The sequence below is a fragment of the Dama dama genome, chromosome 24 (genome assembly GCF_033118175.1).
Source record: "Dama dama isolate Ldn47 chromosome 24, ASM3311817v1, whole genome shotgun sequence".
NCBI classification, from domain to species: domain Eukaryota; kingdom Metazoa; phylum Chordata; class Mammalia; order Artiodactyla; family Cervidae; genus Dama; species Dama dama.
In genome coordinates, this window is record NC_083704.1 from 22243007 (window position 1) to 22264570 (window position 21564).

Here is a 21564-nt window from a genome sequence, read left to right on the forward strand (position 1 = left end):
TGCCCCCACTCACCCACAGAGGCGGCGTCGCCGGACCTCCTCTTCGACTTTCCCGCCCGGTACGACGCCACACTGACGCCACTGCAGCGCGCCCTCGGCGTGACGTAAAACATCCGCGCCGGAAGTGGGCGGCCCGGCGGCCCGACTAGGGGCAGGATTCAAGGGACACCGCCGCCGTAGGGTCCGGGGCTCGTCTGGTTGAGGGGCGTGAGAAGGCCAAGAGGCGGCCTCAACTAGGACCCGGTTCCCAGACGGAAAGAAACCCGGTTACACTCGGCCGGGAGCCCACTCTCCGTTAAGATGGCGGGGCCGGAGCTCTTGCTTGACTCCAACATCCGCCTCTGGGTAGTCCTGCCCATCGTCATCATCACCTTCTTCGTGGGCATGATCCGCCACTACGTGTCCATCCTGCTGCAGAGCGACAAGAAGCTCACCCAGGAACAAGTCTCCGACAGGTCAGCGCCCTCCCCTCTCCGGCAGTCTCACTCTCTCGTGACCTTGGGCAAGGAAGTACAGGGGTTATGTCAGTTTGCCCGGCTTCATCAGGCCCCCACTAGCAGAGTTTCCTTGGCTGAGTTACCCCTGTGTTTCACTTGTTCATCTGCGAAGTGGGGATGATAACTGGACATGCCTCATGGAGCAGGAGTGGGGACTAAATTTTAGATGATGTCTGTAAAACTTTCCTCTAGATACGGTATAAGTTTCCATGAGCTTGAATGATCACAAATGGGACATTTGGTTTCATAAAATAAGGTTTTGCTGCCTCAGAAGTTACTAAAATTTTTCTAAAATGTGTTAAAAACCAAAATTGAGAAATATATAAATGAAAAAACATTAGACCACATTTGGGAATAGAATGTATGTAAAAAGTGACTCTCAAGCTTGTAGAATATAGTGACATTTCGGAAAGGAAGAACAAATAGATCTTTAAGAATGTGAAACTCCAGTTTGAAAAATACTGACTTTGAAAACTAGAGTTTTATTTTAAGAAAATGTTTTTCACTTGCAAATTATGACTGCAGAAGATAAGCTTTACCTTTATCACCAGTTGTTGTCTTGTTGTGCTTAGCCGAGCAGGGACTCATTTTTAGATACTAATGGAAATAAAAATGCAAAATTCAAAAATTCTTGTAGAATTTGCAGACCTTAAGAAAAACTGAATATTTAAAATATATAGGATAATTTAAGTTGGCCTTATTTCAGGGTTTAAATGCCTCACATGATTCTCAACCCCACTTCTGCAAAATTGCTCAGCAATATAAATAGAGATCTATCTGAATTTCTGTTCAGCCTGTGGAAGTCCTGAATTCTCTATAGTGAACAAGGTTTTCTTGACGACTTACTATGTGCCCTGCACTGTGCTGTATGCTGCTGCTAAGTCGCTTCAGTTGTATCCAATTCTGTGTGACCCCATAGACAGCAGCCCACCAGGCTCCACCATCCCTGGGATTCTCCAGGCAAGAACACTGGGGTGGGTTGCCATTTCCCTCTCCAGTGCATGAAAGTGAAAAGTGAAAGGGAAGTCGCCCAGTTGTGTCCAACTCTTAGCGACCCCGTGGACCGCAGCCTACCAGGCTCCTCCGTCCATGGGATTTTCCAAGCAAGAGTAATGGAGTGGGGTGCCATTGCCTTCTCTGGTGCTGTATGCTAAGGGGTACAAAATATGACAAGACCCTACTCTCAGGGAGTTTTAGTCCAAGTGATAAAACATGCAAAGAGAAAATAGGAAATACTATTACTTTAGTGCTCAGGGTATGCTAACTACAGTGGTAATCACCTTAAGTGACATATGTGAAAAATTGAGCTTAAAATTCTTTAATATTTGCTTTTTGCTCTTTAAAAAACTATGGTAAAATACATATAAAATTTTCCACTTTATTTTTTTCTTTTTTTAAAATTTATTTATTTTGGCTGTGCTGGGTCTTCATTATTGCACAGGCTTTTCTCTAGTTGCAGTGAACAGGAGCTACTCTGTACTTGTAGTCCGCAGGCCTCTCGTTGGGGTAGCCTCTCGTTGCAGAAGACTGGCTCTAAGTATGTGGGCCCAGTAGCTGTGGCACACAGGTTTAGTTGCTCTGCAGCATGTGGGTTCGTCCCTAACCAGACTGAACCCATGTCTCCTGCATTGGCAGGCAGGTTCTTTACCACTGAGACACCAGGGAAGCCCCACTTTGATTGTTTTTAAGTATACAATTCAGTGCCATTAAGTATGTTCACCTTGTTGTGCAACTGCCGCCACTGTACACTTCCACAATATCTTCCTGACCCCTAACAGAAACTCTGAGCCTATTAAATAGTAGCTCATTTCCTTCTCTCCCAACTCCTGAGACCCATCATTCTACTTTATCTCTAGGTACTTCATATAAGTGGAATCATATAGTATTTGTCCTTTTGGGTCTGGCTCATTTCATTTTGTATAATGTATGCATGGTTTGTCCATGTCGTTGCAAATTCCTTCTTTTTCAAGGCTGAATTAATATTCTGGTGTGTGTGTCTACACATATATCATGTTGTCTGTATCCTTTCAGGATTTTTTTAGAATTATTACTTATTTGGGGTTGTGCTGGGTTTTCTTTGCTATGTGCAGACTTTCTCTGTGTGCAGAGAGTGAGGGCTGCTGTCCAGTTGTGGTGTATGGGCTTCTCCTTGCTGTGGATTCTCTTGTTGCAGGGCACAGGCTCCAGGGCATTTGGGCTTCAGGAGTTGCCACACTTGGGCTCTAGAGCTCATGGGTTTCAGTAGTTGTGCACAGGCTTAGTTCCCCATGGCATGTGGAAACTTCCTGGACCAGGGATCGAACCCATGTCCCCTGCATTGACAGGTAGATTCTTAACCACTGGACCACTAGGTAAGTCCTCGGGGTTGTTTCTGTATCTGGGCTATTGTGACTAATACTGCAATGAACACAGGGTTGCATATATATAATGTGATTCTATTTTTTTTTTTTTTAAGAACCTCCATATTGGTTTTCATAAAGGTTGTACCAATTTACAGTCCCACCAACAGGGGTTTCCTTTCCTCCCTCCTTTTGCTTTTAAGATAAAGATTAAAATACAGTGGAACCCTTAAAAAAGAAAGGAATCATGTCACATGGTCACAACACAGATGAACCTTAAGAACATGAGGCTAAACAAAAGAGACCAGATACAAAAAGGTAATATCCATATGATTCCACTTATATGAAGTATCTAAAATAGTCAAATTCACAGGAACACAGAGTAGAATGGCAGTTACTAGGGGCTGGGAGATGGGGAATGGGGACGTTATTGTGCAATGAGAATAGTTTCAGGTTTGCAGGATGAAAAAGTTCCGGAGATCTGTTTCACAACAGTGTGAATATGCTTAACACTACTGAACTGTGTGCTTAAATGTGGTTAAGATGGTAAATCTTATGTTGATGTTTTTCACACCAATTTTTTAAAAATAGCACTGAGACTCACACGTAGTCTAGCTCTTGCCAACCTCTCAAGCCTTGTCTCACCATGTTTCTGTAGTCCTCTTTCTTCCAGCCATATGGCGTTTTCCCTGGTCCAGAAACAGCAGTGCTTACTCCTGCCTCAGGGCTTTTGCCCATGCTCCAGCTCGTTGCCAAGGTTGTCTCTTCTCATTAAGATTTCAGCTTAATCATACCCCCTCAGGAAAGCTTTCTCGAAGACCTTGACTTCTTAGACTCGGTCACATCCCCCTGTTAACACACACACATTATCCGTCTCTCTTTCCTGGTATGTAACAAATGGATTTGATATTTATTCCTGTGGCTACTTGATTAATGTTTTTTCTCACCTACTAGGCTTTAACCTTCTTGAGATACTTGCCTCTTTTTTTTTGGCCGCAGCATGCAGGATCCCTAACTAGGGATCCAGCCCATGCCTTCTACAGAAGAGCAGATTCTTAACCACCAGACCTCCAGGGAAGTCCAAGATACTTGCTTTTTGATCGCTGTTGTTCATGTCACCTACCATGACACCCAGAAGCTCGAAAAGTATTTGTTCAATGAGAATAAGTCTGTTACTGTGTATAATATGAATGGAGGTGTAGGAATTTAAGGGACTCACCCAGGATCACATAGATAACAAGTGGCAGAGCCAATATTCGAACCCATCTGTCCAACTCCAGAGCTTAAATTTCTACTCATTATTCTAGACCCAGTGCTACTTAAACTGTCCATGGTAAAGGACCAGTTTTGGTTTTTTAATTTTCAGTCTGTCACTGGCTGGTGCTTTGGTAAAAATTTTTGATCCCATATTTGGATGTTTGGACAATGTCACATACTATAGAAGTTTATAAACCTTTAGTCTCGGTGTCTGTTATCACCTCATCACAGACCAGCGTTGCAACACAGGCCGGATTTTGAATAGCTTTAGTTCCAGCTCCCGGGGAATGGAACGTCTCACCTCTCAACTCTTTAGGCTTGTGTCTACAGTGTCCTGTTTTGTTTCGCTTTTCAAGGAGGATTTCCATTAAGGAGGTTTTTTCCTCCCCTCATTAAAACAACTTTTGAAAACCTAGAAAAATTAGCATTTTGATCTCTTCTGTTTGGTGTTTGTTCTGACACCGCCCACTTGGTACACTTTGTTATCTGTAAGGATCAACTATGTTCAAATATCACCAGATAATTTCATTTATTAATTCAGTAAGTGTTTACTGAGAGCTTACCAACATCTGCACCCTGAGTAGAATTTGTATTTGTTGTCTTTCAGGTAACAACCCTGTCAAGCCCTGTAATCATTTCTCTGGTTTTGTGTTTTTTTTTAAACTTCCTTCTTTTATCCTCACCCTTCCTCCCTTCTGCCCCCAGGTCTTTTGAGAAGCATCCAACTGCTACTCTTTTTACTCAGAGAAAAGTTCCTTCTTAGCTCATTATAAAGTAAGAAAAAGCATAATGTGCCTTCTTCAGAAATCTTTGTTCAGAAAGAGTCACTCCTGAAAACTTCTTGTGGAAAGCTGTGTTGGATTAAGTATGTCCTGTTGGTGTTAAGGGCACTTGTATTTTGAAAAGTTTCCACACAGAGCTATTGCCAAATAGGCCTTCTCTTGTGTTTAAATAGGTTTTCTACTTTATTCTCTCATTTTCTTCTAGAGTTTCACTTTTAAAAATCTCATTGTCTTGGTTTGGTTTTGTTTTTTTTTTTTCCCTTCAGTCAAGTCCTAATTCGAAGCAGAGTCCTCAGGGAAAATGGAAAATACATTCCCAAACAGGTACTCATTTATCTTTTATTACAAGCTCCACGATTCACTGTTGAGGACAGTAGATATCTGAATGTTTTATAAGGGGACTCTTCCAGGAAAGCTGAAAGCAGGCAAGTCAGTAATTAAGCTGTGGCCTAGTGGTGTTTGCTGTCATTTTGACCTTGCTCTTCTTGGGAAATTGTTTTCAAATGTGACTCAGCTAAAGTGTCAGGTCGGCTGCCAAGTAGGCTGCCAGCTCTGAATGTAATAGCATATTCCACGGGCCTTCTGACTAAACCTCGGGGGAATAATTTGACAATGTTCTATGTCACAGTTTTTTTGTTTGTTTGTTTGTTTTTGTCACAGTTTTAAGACTTAAAAAGTTCTTTTTTCTACTAGTCTTTCCTGACACGAAAATATTACTTCAACAACCCAGAGGATGGATTTTTCAAAAAAACTAAAAGGAAGGTTGTGCCGCCTTCTCCTATGACTGGTATGTTTATTCCCCTCTCTCATCTTTAAGGAAGATTTTTAACATGATGGGGGGATGAGCAGGGAGGATGTCCTTTTATTTGAAATTTAAATGGTATAAGACAGTAATCTGAGGGAACTTAGGGATCATCTGATACAGGGATCTACAAACAGGGGATTCTCTTTCAAATAAATCTTATACCTTGAGAACTCCAATGTATAAAGTGGAATTAAAAGCAAGAGCTCTCGGCTAAGGGGACGGGGAGTAGGGCCATTGTCCCCAGGTCTCTCCCCTTTGCTGTTCCTCAAGACCCAGGGTTCTGAGGGGCACGGCTGGAAAGCATTCCAGTCCCAGGTCCCACCCAGTGCAATCCTGTTGCTGGCAGATGACTCCCGGATTCTGCCTAAATGCTTTCCTCGGTGATTCATTTCCTTGTCAGACATGACTGCTTGCTCTCCCCGTACAGTTTTTCCTCTAACAGATTTCTTACTTCCTCTGATCCCAGTCATGTGAAAAATACATCATCTTTAAAGTAAAACAAAAATAACACATTATTTGGTTTTACTTACCCATTTATTTCAGTACCTATCTCTTCAGGTTAGATAACCAGTATCATAAACCCAGACAGAAGGTACTGGAGTTGATTTCAGTAGTAAGTCTGTTAGCAAATCTATAAGAAACAAAAGACCAATAAGTATATGGAAAGATATTTGACATAATTAAAATCAGGGAATGCCAGTTAAAACACGGTATCCTTTTTAACCCATTAAATTAGAAACGATTGAAAAGCTTGACCACAGCCCACTCCAGTATTCTTGCCTGGAGAATCCCATGGACAGAGGAGCCTGGTGGGCTACAGTCCATGGGGTCGTAAAGAGTCAGACACGACTTAGCGACCGACTACACACAAACTTAAACTGGAATTTGAGGGCCTTCTATGGGAATGTTAGATTGACCCTGAAGAGTACTTCTCTTAAATTCAAATGCCTTTTTCATCTAGTGGACCAAAAATTTATCTTTAGTAATATCAATGCCGTCACTTTGTGCGGGGAGATGAGTAGGATAGTAGAGTTTTAAAGCATACTAGTTAATGTAGCGTATTAGCAATGAAGCATTTTACTTTGAACTAACAATTTCTTTGTCAAAACATGTCCTTTCTCCTTAATTGATGATGTGAAGTTATGAAAGCATTTATTGAAATATATTACATACTCAGCTTGATAAACGAGAATAATGACTTTTTTTAAAAAAAAAAAAAAAAGAAAAGCTTGACCAAAGCTGCTACTGTCAAGGTCATGGAAAGTGAAGTCCTCTTACAGTTGCTGAAAGTCAGTTTTAAATGGTCAGATCCCTTGGTCCAAAAATTCTTCTAAGAGTTTCTCTTACAGAAACACTTACACAAATTTGCAGATTTATGTACAAGGAAGTTGTTGGCAACATTTTTTTTTTTTTTTGCCAGTAAACAATCTATTGGTCTAACCAGAAGTGATGAGTGTGACCACAGTGGACGACTATGCAGACATTAAAAATAATGAGCCATATTATACCAATATGGAAACATAATATGTCACAATATGTTAATTTTTTAAATTAAGAAGCAGAATAGTAAGCATAGTATCCCTTCATGTATATATATATATAGAAAGAAACTATTGTGTGTATATACATATATACATGTATAGGTATATATGTACATTTATATTGACATATAAAGATAGAAGAATATACAGTAGTTAAAAGTGTTTAGACAGTAGGCAGAGGAACTCTCCGCATCCTGTATTTATATGTCGTGTGAATTTTTTACAATGAACTTGTATTACTTGTATTAATTTTATCAAGTAAATTTAAAAGTTACAAAAAACAAGGAATAAATCCCTACCAACAGTGGTAACAGCTATTGGTTGCTTGTTTTTCTGTCTTAGATCCCACCATGCTCACAGACATGATGAAAGGCAATGTCACCAATGTCCTGCCTATGATTCTTATTGGCGGATGGATCAACATGACGTTTTCAGGCTTTGTCACAAGTAAGTTACAGACTCAGAAGACTTCAGGTTTACTTCATCGTTGATCCTTTCCCATGACCCTACTCAGAAATCCAGGTGCTGCTGACATACTACTGTCCCAGGTCCTATGTTCTCGAGTGGAAACTGATAACAGTTCTTGAACAAAAAAATTGATTATGCTCTGATTTCCCGGCTCTTATCCCGAAGTGTTCATACATTCATGACACAGATGCTTTTTCACTAAGGGACTCGAACGAGTGGCTGACTAATTTGCATCCAAAATTAGTTTCGTGTCCTAGTGAGTAGGAGGCAGGGAAGCCTGTTTCTGTCTTGACTTCATTTTTGAGGTGTTGGGTCAGTTGCTTGTCGATTTGTTTGAGCCGCTTTTATTTAAATGAACTTGGTGTCTCAGGAATGTCCTTCTTTGTGCATATATATTCCACTTCGGGTTTAACAGAAGTGTGCTGGTTTCTTTTCCAGATTTTGGGGCACAGCTCAGTTTGAGCCCCTACTTCTTAAGCACTAGACAATCTGGTGTTGTTCAAAGAACTAGAATCGAGTGACTTGAGTATTAATTCTTCAGAAAGTGACATAAGTCTCTTTGTGGAAATAAGTTTCTAAACACTGTATGGTACAGAGTTCCCATCTCCTCAGGGAGATATGTGCATCACACTTATTAAACTGTTCTACAGAGGAAGCTGGGCATGATTCTGAACTTTTTCTTTCTTTTCTGCAGCCAAGGTCCCGTTTCCACTGACCCTCCGTTTTAAGCCTATGCTACAGCAAGGAATTGAACTACTTACATTAGATGCCTCCTGGTAAGGACTTTCTTCTATTGAGTAAAAACACCAACCAAAATCTAAAACAGGGATCTCTTTAAACAACAGGATTTCCAGTTTGCCTGCTTCACGGGAATAGGTTTTTGGGGTTTTTCTCATTGAAACTCCACTCAGAATGCCACAGATTATGGTAACTTTTACATGAGCTTTCTTGCAAAAGGAGAGAATGTATCAAGCTCTTTCCCCTAGCTTCTTGGGTCTTAAGAGCTCAAAAAAAGTAGATGTGTCCACCCCAAAAAAAGTTAAAGGCAGGAATGCTGGACAAAGCAGACTTTTTAACAATAAATGCCCTGGGGCTTATGGAAGTGGATGTTGGTATTATTTGTTTCAAAATACATTACTTCAGATAACAACATTAATCCTTTTCATTGGTACCAGTCACTGTGCTAGATACAGGCCATATATTATTTTATTCTCGTAGCAACCCTATCAAGTGGAGCCATTGAGATTTGACCACAAGTCTGTCCAAATCCAGCACTTGTGTCTTATTTACCGTTCTGCTTTTTATATCAGAGTGATAAAACCCCAAATATGAAGAGCTCTCAGGACAGTGCTATAGCCTCTGGAACACAGTAGTGCTTCTTCATGTGGTCTCTCCAAGATTATTTTGGCTATGGCTTCCCAGAGACTAGCGTCTAATGGAAACCAGACAGGGACTTCCTTAGTGGTCCAGTGGTTAAGAGTCCACCTTCCAATGCAGGGGTCACGGGTTCAGTCCCTTGTCAGGGAACTAGGATCCCACATGCGGCAGGGCAACTAGGCCAGCACACCATAACTCGAGAAGCCTGCCCACCACAACAAAGACCCAGCGTAGCCAAAATAAAATTGAGTAGGCTAGAGTAAAATAAAATAGCCAGACAGCAGGAGGAGGAGAATGGGCAATGGGGGTCACCATTGCCGATCTTGACTCACTCCGCAGTTGGAGCAGTCTGTGGTTGTTTGGGAGGGACACGATGGACCCGGCGCTGGGAGAGTCTTGGGCGTGCACACTTCCCCGAGAGGAGAAAAGCTATACTAACTACGAGTAGCACAACTGTTAAACTTGGACCTTCCAGTCTCCTGTGGGTAAAGACAAACTTCATGGGCTGGAGAAAAGCTGTTTCATCTTTTGTCAGCACCTGGACAAGTATGTTTCTGACATGCTCGTGTGGACAAAGGAGCCTGGAACCACATATGAACTAGCTTACCAATCTGAAAGATTATGTACAGATGAGTGTGACCCAAGTATTGGAATGAAGTGTGGGTCCTTTCCCTCTGTATCATTTCTTACACTCATTTTAGTTTTTTATTATATGCAAATGTATTAACTTCATTGGGGCAAGGTGGGAAACCTAACCTAAGGAGAGCTTTGGGATATAGTTTAAAACTTGAAATGGCTTGTCCAGCCACCACAGTCTTCAATATGAAGCCTACTAACACTTGTGGTTTCCTTAGAGAATGGGATTCAGGACAGGAAGCCTCTTTCAATTTATATCTTACGAACTTCAGTATTATTTGCAATTATCATATACATCAATAACAAGTGTGTGGTGTTGTCATGATTACAAATAATAAATGGTTTGAAAACTCACTATGTAGGCAGGATAATTAAACAAAACTCGTGTTCCCTGATAAAATGAAGCCCACCAGTTGTGAGTTCAGTTCCTGCTACTGAATGCCAAAGAAGGAGCCGTTAGCCTCCATATATTACCTCATTTTACCCTCATGGCAACTCTCTGAAGTGAGTGGAAGAATTGAGATTTGACCCAGGTCTGTCCATAGGGCTCAGCTGTTTGCCTGCAGAGAGCTATAACTATTAATATTTGTAACATGGCCTTCACGTGTGTTTCTTCTTTGGTTGTGCTCTGGATGACTACTGGCTGACCCCAGGTGATTCCTTTATATACTCTGAACAACTTTGGGTGGTAGAAATGTATGAACTAGCTTATCCTGAAATAACTACCTACATTGTTTCACTTTTGCTTCCTAGGGTGAGTTCTGCATCCTGGTATTTCCTCAACGTCTTTGGGCTTCGGAGCATCTACTCTCTGATTTTGGGCCAAGATAATGGTAAGAGGCAATTACTTCAATAGCTGAGTCATTCATACCAGGGCCAGAGTGATTATGTAGGCTGTGTTGTATTGAACAGAGTGAAATATGGTGCTTCATTCCCTAAACTTATTCCTAAGTTTCTGAGGTATTCTGAAAGAGTCTTAAACATCCCAAGGTCAGACTGAAGATCTGAATTCTCCTCATTAATCACGGGGACAGTATTTAGTTATGCAGAGTCTGATACCCTCCAATGAGGGATCCAGCACCAGCAATGTAAGCCTGTAAATGTAAGCCTGAAGCTGAGAGAAGGCTGGTTTGATCAGTTCGCCCATTGACTAGAGACCAGTACCAGTCCTGGCTCTCTTACTTAAATAGCTGGGACCCTGGGTAAGTGACTTAACCATGCCAGTCCTCTGCCTACCTGTAAAACAGGGACCTTAATAACTGACTTCTGGGTTTGCTGTGAGTAGATAAGGTAGATACATGGAGCACTTAGTGAAGTACCTGGCATATTGGTGTTGCTCAGTAACTCATAGCTATTGCTCGTGTTATTTAAATTTAGAGCTTCCTTTAGTTAATCTTCTTTCTCCTGCTGTTATCATGTCCATTGTTTGCAAGAGGTAAAGTGACTTTCACAAAGTGTGTGACAAGGCCAGTCAGTGAACTGTCTGTGGTTCTCTAACCCACTGCCAAGCATCTGTAAGTGCTATGTGAGGACCACGCTTCCCTGAGGGTCCTGGGTGCGGGCTGTGCCCTGGCATTCACCGGGGTGTGTCTTACACTGCAGCTGCTGACCAGTCTCGGATGATGCAGGAGCAGATGACTGGAGCAGCCATGGCCATGCCCGCAGACACCAACAAAGCTTTTAAGGTACACTCACTTCTCTTCCCAGCTTCACCGAAGCTCAAAGGTGTTACCAGAGTTACTTTTAAAGATGAATTCCCTGAAGTGAGTGTGGTATATATATGGTTCCATCATTTTAAGTTTAGTGAAAATGTATTTGCATTTACATGTCTCATATTCCAGAGACAGAATCATCTGATAAGTAAGTTAGAGATTCTTGGTACTTTCGGTGGTTTTTAAATGCTCACCCAATTTAATCCACAGTGTAAATGAAGTTATAAAAGCAGCCCAATCAGAGATGCCAGGTAGACATTTGGAATATTTTGAACTTTTTTGGACCCTGATATAAATTTCATTCAGTAAAATCTAAATTGGGAATACCTTGGCAGTCTAGTGGTTAGAACTCCACATTCTTTAACTGCCAAGGGCCCAGGTTCAATCCCTGGTGGGGGAACAAAGATCCCACAGGCCATGTGGCTTGCTCCCAAAAAAACCTAAATTATTTGAGCCTTTCATAAATGATTCTTGAATTTGTAAAATCCAATATAATTTTATACAGCAAAATCTCACTAATTTTTCATGATGAAAACTAGAAATAGAGAGGAATTTGCTTGATGAAAGATACCTATGAAAGACCCACAGTTAACATACTTATACTGGAAGCTTTGCCCCTAAGGGTAGGAACAAGACAAAAGATGTCCACTATGACCACTTCTATTCAACATTATTCTAGATGTTCTAGCCAGGGCAGTTAGGCGAGAAAAAGAAATAAAAAGCATCTAGATTAGAAAGGAAGAAGTAGGAACTTCCCTGGTGGTCCAGTGGTTAAGAATCTGCCTTCCAATGCAGGGGACTCGGGTTCGATCCCTGGTGAGGGAACTAGGATCCCACATACCACAGGGCAGCTAAGCCCACATGCTGCAACTAGAGAGGCCCATGGATCACAGTGAAGACACAGTGCAGCCAAATTTAAAAAAAAAAAAAAAGTTTTAGAAGTAAAACTGTCTTTGTTTGCAAGTAATGTGGTCTTTTACATAGAATATCCTAATAGGAATCCACCAAAAAACTATTACATGTAATACATTCAGCAAGATTTTCAGAAATCAGTCATAGTTCTACACACTGGTAATGAAGAATATGAAAAATAGAAATTAAGAAAATCATTCCATTTACAATAGTATCAAAAAGGATAAGAATAAATTTAACAAAACAGCAAGACTTGTACCATGAAAACTGAAAAATATTGCTGAAAGAAACTAAAGAAACCCTAAATAAATGCAAATATATCCATGTACATATTATCTTGACTTACTGTTATCGAGATGGCAGTACTCCTTGATCTGTTGATCTACAGACTCAAAATCCCACCAACTTTTCTTGCGCAAATTGGCAGTCTGATCCAGAAGATAATACGGAAGTGAAAGGGCTTCAGAATAGGTGAAACAATGTTGAATAAGAATGGAGTTGGAAGACTCAAGACTTCCTGATCTGAAAACCTACTTCTGAGCTATAGTAATCAGGACTGTGTGGGACTGCCGGATGTGCAGACTTGCAGACCAATGGAGCAGAGCTGATATTCCATTCAATCAGGACTTCCCTGACGGTCCAGTGGTTAAGACTCTGTGTGCTTCCAGTGGAGGAGGCCCAGGGTCGATCCCTGACCAGGGAACTAAGATCCAAATGCTGTGCAGTGCAGCCAATAAATAAAAAAAGTTTTGTTTTTCTTTTTAAAGAATTGAGAGTTCAGAAATAAACTCATACATGTAGGTCAAATGATTTTTGAGAAAGGTGCCAAAATAATTCAGTGAGGGAAAGAATAGTTTTGCTGTTTATTGCATACAGAGTTTTCTGTTTCAGGGGATGAAAAATTTAGAAATAGTGGTGATGGTTGCACAACATTGTGAACCTAAAAAATGCCACTAAATTGTATACTTAACAGTGGTTAAAAATGGCAAATTTTGTTTCATATGTATATGAATATTTACCACAATAAAAAACATTGTGAAAGAAAAAAAAAAAAAAAATTGTGAATAAAAGTTTTTAAATGGGTCACAGACCTAAATATAAGAGCTAAAACTAGAAAGCTCGTAAAAGAAAACATAGGTGTAAATGTTTATGACCTTAGATTAGGCAATGATTTCTTAGATATGACATCAAAAGTGTAAGCAACAAAAGGAAAAATAGGTAAGTGGAACTTTGTCAAAATGAAAACTTCTGTGCTTCAGAAGACACTGTTAACAAAGTGAAAAGCCAGCCCATAGAATCGGAGAAAGTGTCTGCAAATCATACATCTGGTAAGGGTCCAGGATTCAGAATAAAGAACTCTTAGAACTCAACAATAAAAAGATGATCCAGTAAAAAGTTGGCAAAGGATATGAATGCTCATTTCTCCAAAGAAGACGAACAAATACCCAATAAGCTAAGCACATGAAAAGATGCCCAACATCATTAGTCATCGGGGGTTTTTGCAAATCAAAACTTCAGTGAGAAAAAAAAAAAAACTTCAGTGAGATACCACCTCACACTCACTCATATGGTTATTATAAAAAAGATGGACAGTAACGAGTGGAGACATTGGAACCCTGATACATGCTGGTGATTATGCAGCTGCTTTGGAACACAGTTCTTAGTCTTACCCTCAAAAAATTAAACACACTTACCATATGACCCAGCAGTTCTGCTCTCAGCTAAACACCCAAGAGAACTGAAAACATATTTTCACACAAGAACTGAGTACAAGAATGTTCAGAATACTACTGATAATAGTCAAACCTAGAAACAATCCAAATGTCCATCGTCTGATGAACAGATAATGCAATGTCTAGACAATGGAATGTATGCAGTGGAATATTAGCCATAAAGAAGAATGAAGTGCTGAATCATGCCACAACAGAGAGGAACCTTAAAAACATGCTAAGAGAAGGGAACTATAACCAATATCCTGTAATAAATCATAATGGAAAAGGATGAAAAAAACTAAATGTATATGTATAACTGAATCACTTTGCAGTATGGCAGAAACCAAGACAACACTGTAGATCAAGTATACTTCAACAAAATAAATTTTTTTTTAAATGTTAAGTGAAAGAAACCAGTGACAAAAGGCCACATACTGCATCCAGAGAAGATGACAAGATTCAGAAAATGAAGTAGTAGTTGCCAGGGGCTGGGGAGGGGATAATGGGAGTATCCGCTGTTTGATGTAGAGGGAATCTGCCGTGACAGAAGTGTTCTGGAACTCCACAGCAGTGATGGTTGCCCATCTGTATGAACACACTAAAAGCCACTGGAGTGCACACGTTGAAGGGATGGATTATGTAAATTATTGTTTTTAAAAACCCATACCTGTGAGCTAACATTTATATTGCACATTAAGTTTTGTAGAGCATTTTTAAAGACGTACTAATTAAAGGCAGAAGTAGTCAGCATTAATAGAATACTTGAGAAATGTAATTAGTTGCCAGCTCCAGGGACCTGAACAGATTGTTTCTTTCTTAGCCTAGTCTCCTGTCTGTAACTTAGGGGCGGGGGTGGGTGAGCGGACAGCAGCACCTCCCTCATAGGATTGAGTGAGTGTCACATGTGCAGAGCTTGATCCCGCTCCAGGCCTGAGCATATCAGCACTGCTCCTATAACAGCCCTTCTCTCCCTGCCCCCATGTTTCTCGTCCTTTGCAGACAGAGTGGGAAGCTCTGGAACTGACGGATCACCAGTGGGCACTGGATGACGTTGAAGAGGAGCTCATGGCCAAAGACCTCCATTTTGAAGGCATGTTCAAAAAGGAATTACAGACCTCTATTTTTTGAAGACCAAGCAGGGGCTAGCTGTGTCTGGAACTTGGAGTAGCGCTTAACCTTACAACTTTCGTTTGAGCTGGAGCCTCTTGGAATGAAAAGGGGGGTGCATGAGCTGGCGGGGGTGCAGCAAGGATTGTTCTTGTCTGAGGCGGGCTCCCCTTCATGTTTGAACCCAGAGGAAACGTGAGGAGTGTATGCTGGGTGACTTGCCCAGAAACAGCTATTTTTTAAATATTTTAAATGTTCCTTCTGGTGACTCTAGTAATAAAAGTAAGAGAAAGGGGGGACACTCAAGCTAGTGATAATATTAAAAAACAGCAAAAATTCAGTCTATGGAAAAAGCATTGTCAATTAAACCTAATTATTACGTGCAGTCATTCTGACACCTAAACCTCAGTAAACTCCTGTTTTCTTGGAATCCAAACACCCTGCATTTCACCTTAAATTTTTTGTTAGTATTTGTATAACTTCCCTTTCACAAATAATACATTTTCATTGTTGAAAATTTAGAACCAATGGATAAACAAAATGAAACTCTCTGTGTTGTTCATTTTGCGCCTGCAAATGACATGAAAAGCAAATGTGTCAAAACCTGACTCAAGCTCTTTTCCAGAGTAAATACCCAGGGCCAGGACAGACTTAGCAAACCTTCTCTCTGTCTTAATACTATCAAGTAAAAATTGGTGACCCTGAGACGCTGCCAGATCCTCAAGTGCCTTTGGGATCCTCAAAGACTTCAGTGGTTAAGTAATGTGAAGTCTTCATCTGGAACTCATAATATATTAAATCCACTGTCAAATCAGTAGAGCTGCACTATACATGGCTACTCCACTGAACGAAAGACCCCATGTCCGAGTTATTCTGGATGAGAGAGAGCTTACATGTGGTTGTAAGAAGGGAGAGGGGGTGATTGCTGGCAGACACAGAGGTAAGGGTTGCCCAGGAATAATTCTGTCTGGATTAACTGTCCCAGGGAGGTAGCAGAGGGCCTTCTCTGTACCAAGAGGTGAAATGTAACTACACATTGAACGTTGTAATCCGGAACAAACAACTCAACTCTACAAATTAAATCATCCTGTCTTTTTGTCTTTACCTGTACAAACATTACCTCTGTGGGTCACTCACAGCCTTCTGCCAACAGTTACGAGTATGTATTGTGGACCAGTGCTGGAGAGTCTAAAATGGAAAAAAATGGGACTCTTGTCCTCAGGAACTCATAAGAGACACATGAGAAATTGGTGGTTCTTAATCATTCGTTGGGTCACAGTATCTCTTTGAGAATCTGATGGAAGCATAGGCCTCTAGGGTAACCCCAGGAGCACTGATAGACCCTTTAAAGCCTATTCATAGTGACACGCTGACCCAAAGTTAAGAGATGCTAATATTTAAAACAGTTGTTAAAATATTAAAGGAGCAAAGATTCCCAGGGAAGCTAACCTTTGCTCTGGGTCTTGAAAGAGTTCTGCAGTGTAGAAAGGCATCCCAAGCAAAAGGAAGAGAATCAGCCAAAGCCCGAAGATGAAAATGTCTACAATTCACTGCTTCCTGACGAAGTGGGGAGTGGTATGGTATATACAGAAAGGTCTGAATCAGGCAGGAATGGAGACAGTACGGGGACTGAGGGGAGGACCCCCTTTCCTACAGCGTGTCCTTGGTCTGCCTCTTGACCCACACAGTCTGTCTTCCCTGTAGTGAAGTTGGGTGGGTAAAATGTGTGAGACTGTTCTCACCCATCATGGTGGTAAATGTGTATGTCCTTGGCACCACCTCTACAGCAAGTCAAAGGGAAAAGCCAAGTTTGCCTTGGCAGGCTCTTCTCAGAACCAGCACACAAGTTCAAGGAGCACTGCTTATTATGTCTGCTTCTTGGAGTTTAATTTGGATCAGACTGCTAGGTGAGCAGTCCACCTTTACCATCACCCTGGACTTAGCACCCGAAACCATTTAGAGCAACGTGAAATGTCCACTTATTGATAATGGTGGTATGAAAGGCACCTTGCATGGAAGATTAAAGATCGACAGTCAGTGGCAAAACACAACTCAGAAAAATAGTGATGACTTAGATTGGAGGACAGCAGGTAAACCTGTGCTTAGAGGCAAAAGCCAGCATGGTCCCCCTGTATGGTCTGAGGAGCCTGATGGGCAGGGGTATATGTAGGAGACATGGGGGATTACTCTGTGAGGAATAGTGCAGTGGCAACTGACAGAACTCAGTCTGGCTTAAGCAGTTTTCTTTTTTTTTCCTTAATGTAAATTGGTTCAATAACTAAAATGCCCAGTGGTCAGTTACTTCAGTGTAACTGAAATCATATGATTTCAAATGAAATCAAATGATATCATCCAGACTTGGTTGCTTTCTCAAGTCTGCTTTTTTCTATTCTCAGGCAGTTTGTCTTCTCACAGGGACACCAGCTTCGTAACCACAGTGAAAAGCACCCCTGGGAATTCCCTGGTGGTCCAGTGGCTAAGACTCTATGCTCCCAATGCGGGGGGGGGGGGGGGGGGGGGGTGCAGTTTCGATCCTTGGTCAGGGAACTAGATCCCACATGCCACAGTACACGCCTCAACTAAAAATCCCGTGTGCTGCAAGTAGGACCCAATGCAGCCAAATAAAAAAATACACAAAAAAGACATGATGCGATGAGGCAAGAGGCAAGGCCAGCTGGCAGAGAGCTTCTAAGTCACCCCCTCAGACAAGTACTTGATGCTGATGTTACTTCAGGAACCTCTGGGAGGGACTGGTAGGAAGGGATCTGCTGCTGGGGTGGAGTTGAGGCCGTCACAATGATTAGCCCCCTTTTTCTTGCTCTGCCTCAGTGTGGCTGTGTGTAAGGCACTTCCCCTCTCTGGGCCTGTCTCCCCACTCACCACCCTGTTACTCTCCGCTTCTACCGCATCCATTCCTTTCCCAGCCCAGATCTGCAGCCACTGTGGAAAACAGTCTGGCAGTTCCTCTAAAGCTCAAACAAAGTTTCCATATGACCCAGCAGTTCCACTCCTAGACACATGGCCCAAGAGAAAGGAGTACATATATGTTCACACAAAAACGTGTACACAAACACAGTAGCATTATTCATAACTGCCACAAAGAGGAAACAACCCAAATAGCCATCAACCAAACCTGCACTCGTGTATATAACTGAATCACTGTGCTTCACACCTGAAACCACACTGTAAATCAACCGTACTTCAGTAATAAAAGGTAATGATAAAATGTTTTGTACTTGTGATAGTTACACAACCTTGCGACTATAATAAAAACCACTGAATAGAACACCTTAAATAGGTGAGTTACATCCTATTAGGTGAGGGTAAGCCCTTGGCTGTTGACATCAAGATGTCTCAAGGTCATGGACACAAGGGGCTCTTGGAGACTATCCAGGATGTACGAGGACAGCATGGAGGAGACATCTGAGAATGCTGGGTGCAGAGGGGTGTCAGGGGCCTGCCAGCATGTCCCGAGGCCTCTCCTGCGCTTTAATGTCAGCCGTGGCAGCCCTCCTCCTGACCCTGTACTCACCCTGGTCCCACCATCCCCATCTCCCGGGCTCTGGAGGAGCCTGGGAAGGTCAGCGGGCTTCAGAAATCCGAGCTCTATATCCGTGTACTAGACCCAAGATGCATACTAGACACAAAACGGGCTAGTACTCAATATGTAAAAGGTTTTATTTCTACAACCAGCTCACCAATTGTACAGGCAGCCCTGTGCAATCTTTTCCTTTCTTCCATTTCTTTGTGAATTTCTTTTTTGTTTTAAACTTTTTACTATGAAAAATTTCAACCATACACAAGAGTGGAGAGGATAGTATAAGGACATACCCATCTCCCTTCACTGATAATGAATAATAATAGTTTGTCAATCTTTCATGTATCTTCCAAACGCATTTTTTTTTTCCTGGAGTGTTTCAACGGTAAATGTTAGACACGATACCATCTCACACAAAAACATTTTAGTAAGTAGCTCTGACAGATGAGGAAATGATCAAACATAACCCATAATACCATTATTCACCGAGTCCAAACAGGTTTATTGTTTTGTCCATGCTAAGGCCCAATCAATGTTCAAATTACCCAATTATCTTCCAACACCTTTGTGTCTTTGCTTTGTCTGGATGAGGATCCCAACGAGGACCTCGCACATGGCATTTGACTGCTATGACTCAAGTCTTTTATAACATTTTCCCTTCCCCCTGGTTTTTTCAAGCTGTTAATTTGTTGAAGAAACTACGTATTTGTTATAGAAGTCTGTATGCCTTTTTGAAAGTATTCTCACCTGGGAGACCAAATCTTTAGATTGTTTTTCGCTTCAAAGAAAGATTATGGGGAATGAATTAGTGACAGATGCATAGACAATTAAGTAAATAAAAACCCAAGCCACACTTACCCCAGGAAAAGCAGAACATCTAGCAAACAAATTATAATCATAGCACACTCCTGATTCAGCTTGGATAATTTGTTTCACAGTTGGACTATTGTAAATGCAGATTGATGATATAAACAAAAGCGGCACAGGAAAATGTGGAAGGCAATATAAGAGCTAAATCTTCATGTTCCTTTGTAGTAGTCAAGAGGTAAAACCTAAAGCTGAAAAAAAAATTAGCAATATAAGTCTGACAATTAGAAAATACATATAAAAACCAAAGAAATAATCAGAACTACCAGAAAGAGTTGAAAAGAATTGGGAGTGAGAGGGAATAAAATACAGGACAGTTGATCTTTACAGTGTGTACTGGATCATCAGACTTATTAATTTAAAAATATATATATTTTTTTAAAATAGGGTTCATTTAGCTGGTATCCATGGAGGCTAAAATCTGAGAAAGAATAAATTAAGATTCCAGGAACCCTTGAGGCCCAATGTGGGAGTGTGACTGTTCCTGCCCTCAGAGCTAAAGACAGTGGCCGAGAACAAAGTCTGCCAGACGGCACCATCTCCCCCAGTCCCACTCCCAAGCTGCCTTTTGTTTCTCTGCTCTTTCCCACCATAGTGACTCACCAAAAGAGAAATGCCAGCCAAGTGTCCTGTCCAAGCAGGAGATTTCACCATGGCTTTGCCTTTTTATTCTGTCTCCCCTTTGCTGGGAGCTTCCAAGGTACTCTCAGGTAGGAGCTCTCAAAAATTCCCAAAGCTGGTGGTTGGCTCTCCTTTCCTCGGAGATCCCAGTCGGAGGCCTGTTTTTAATTTTAGTATATGTGCTGCCGAAGCGAGCACTGGAGGCCTATTTTCAGATTCAAACTCCTAGCACAGTAAGTGCCACCGGGAAAGCCTGGGGTTTTCATCTCTCCTTCTCTCTCTGCGATTCTTCCAGAGGGGCAGGGTAGTGTCATCACTCTTAAGATCACTGGCCCTTATGGTTTGGCTTTTCATTTGCTGTGTGACCTTGGACAAATTACATAACCTCCCTGAGCCTGAGCTTGCTGGCTATAAAATGGAAAGCATAAAAATATATCAAGTTGTTGGCAGAGAACAGGCTTGTGGACACAGTGGGGGAAGGAGAAGCTGGGACAAATCGAGAGGGTAGCATGGAAACACGTGTATTACCATATATAAAATAGCCAGTGGGAACTTGTTGTCTCGCTCAGGGAGCTCAAACCGGTGCTCTGTGACAACCTAGAGGGGTGGGATGGGGTGGGAGGGAGGTTCAAGAGAGAGGGGACATATGTATGCCTATGACCGATTCATGTTGACATATGGCAGAAACCAACACAATATTTAAAGCAATTGTCCTCCAATTAAAAATAAATTAATAATAATAATAATAATATAGGGTTATGGGGACTTCTCTAGTGGTCCAGGATTAAGAATTTACCTGCCAATGCAGGGGACACAGGTTTGATCCCTGATGCGGCAAGATTCCACATGCTTCGGGGCAGCAGGGCCTGTGTGCCACAACTTCTGAGCCCACGTGCTGCAGCTGCCGAAGCTCATGCGCCCTGGAGCCTGTGTTTTGCAACAAGAGAAGGCACTGCCCTGAGAAGCCTGTGTGTCACAACTCTGGAGGAGCCCCCGCTCACCGCAACTAGAATAAGACTGTGCAGCAACAAAGACCCAGCATGGCCAGAAATAAACACATTTTTTTTTTTTTTTTACAAAACCTAACTGGAAAAACAAATAATTTATAGGGTGGTTGTCAGGACTTAGAAAGAATCATGCATGTAAGGTGTGTAGCACAGCTCCTGGCAGACCAAGAGCTTGATAAACAAAGCTATTGACCATACCCCGTATGCTATGCTTGGAATCCCCCCCCCCCCACCCATCCTTGCTGTCCCAGACGCTCCAGGATGAGGCGAGGAACTTCTTTTACAGCCAGAATACTCCCCACCTATAACTGGCACCCCATGCTCCCCAGTTAACATTCACCTCCACCGCTAGCCAGTCTCCTCTTTCCTTTGGATCAGCTTTCATC

At 41.7% G+C, this 21564-nt stretch overlaps 2 protein-coding genes across 4 annotated transcripts in view; one reads left to right on the forward strand and one right to left on the reverse strand.

Annotated features, from left to right (window-relative positions):
• Positions 1–150, reverse strand: part of FANCD2 (FA complementation group D2) — a 51659-nt gene extending 51509 nt beyond the window's left edge. For all 3 annotated transcript variants that reach the window (XM_061127955.1, XM_061127957.1, XM_061127953.1), the window contains exon 1: positions 14–150. The gene's annotated coding sequence lies outside the window, so the exon portion shown is untranslated. The remainder of the gene's footprint in view (positions 1–13) is intronic.
• Positions 139–15696, forward strand: EMC3 (ER membrane protein complex subunit 3). The gene is made up of 8 exons (XM_061127958.1): positions 139–455; positions 5142–5199; positions 5569–5662; positions 7564–7668; positions 8384–8465; positions 10456–10535; positions 11305–11387; positions 15038–15696. Exons 1-8 carry the CDS (start codon positions 301–303, stop codon positions 15164–15166), a joined length of 786 nt encoding a protein of 261 aa, XP_060983941.1. The 5' UTR covers positions 139–300; the 3' UTR covers positions 15167–15696.
• The last annotated feature ends 5868 nt before the right edge of the window (positions 15697–21564 follow it).

Bases quoted from the DNA above. Each gene is read 5' to 3' on its own strand.
- EMC3 (XM_061127958.1), top strand. From the start codon at position 301: ATGGCGGGGCCGGAGCTCTTGCTTGACTCCAACATCCGCCTCTGGGTA. The intron at 5,200-5,568 runs GTACTCATTTAT...TTTTTCTACTAG, and splicing joins GAAAATACATTCCCAAACAG to TCTTTCCTGACACGAAAATA. The intron at 8,466-10,455 runs GTAAGGACTTTC...TTTGCTTCCTAG, and splicing joins CTTACATTAGATGCCTCCTG to GGTGAGTTCTGCATCCTGGT.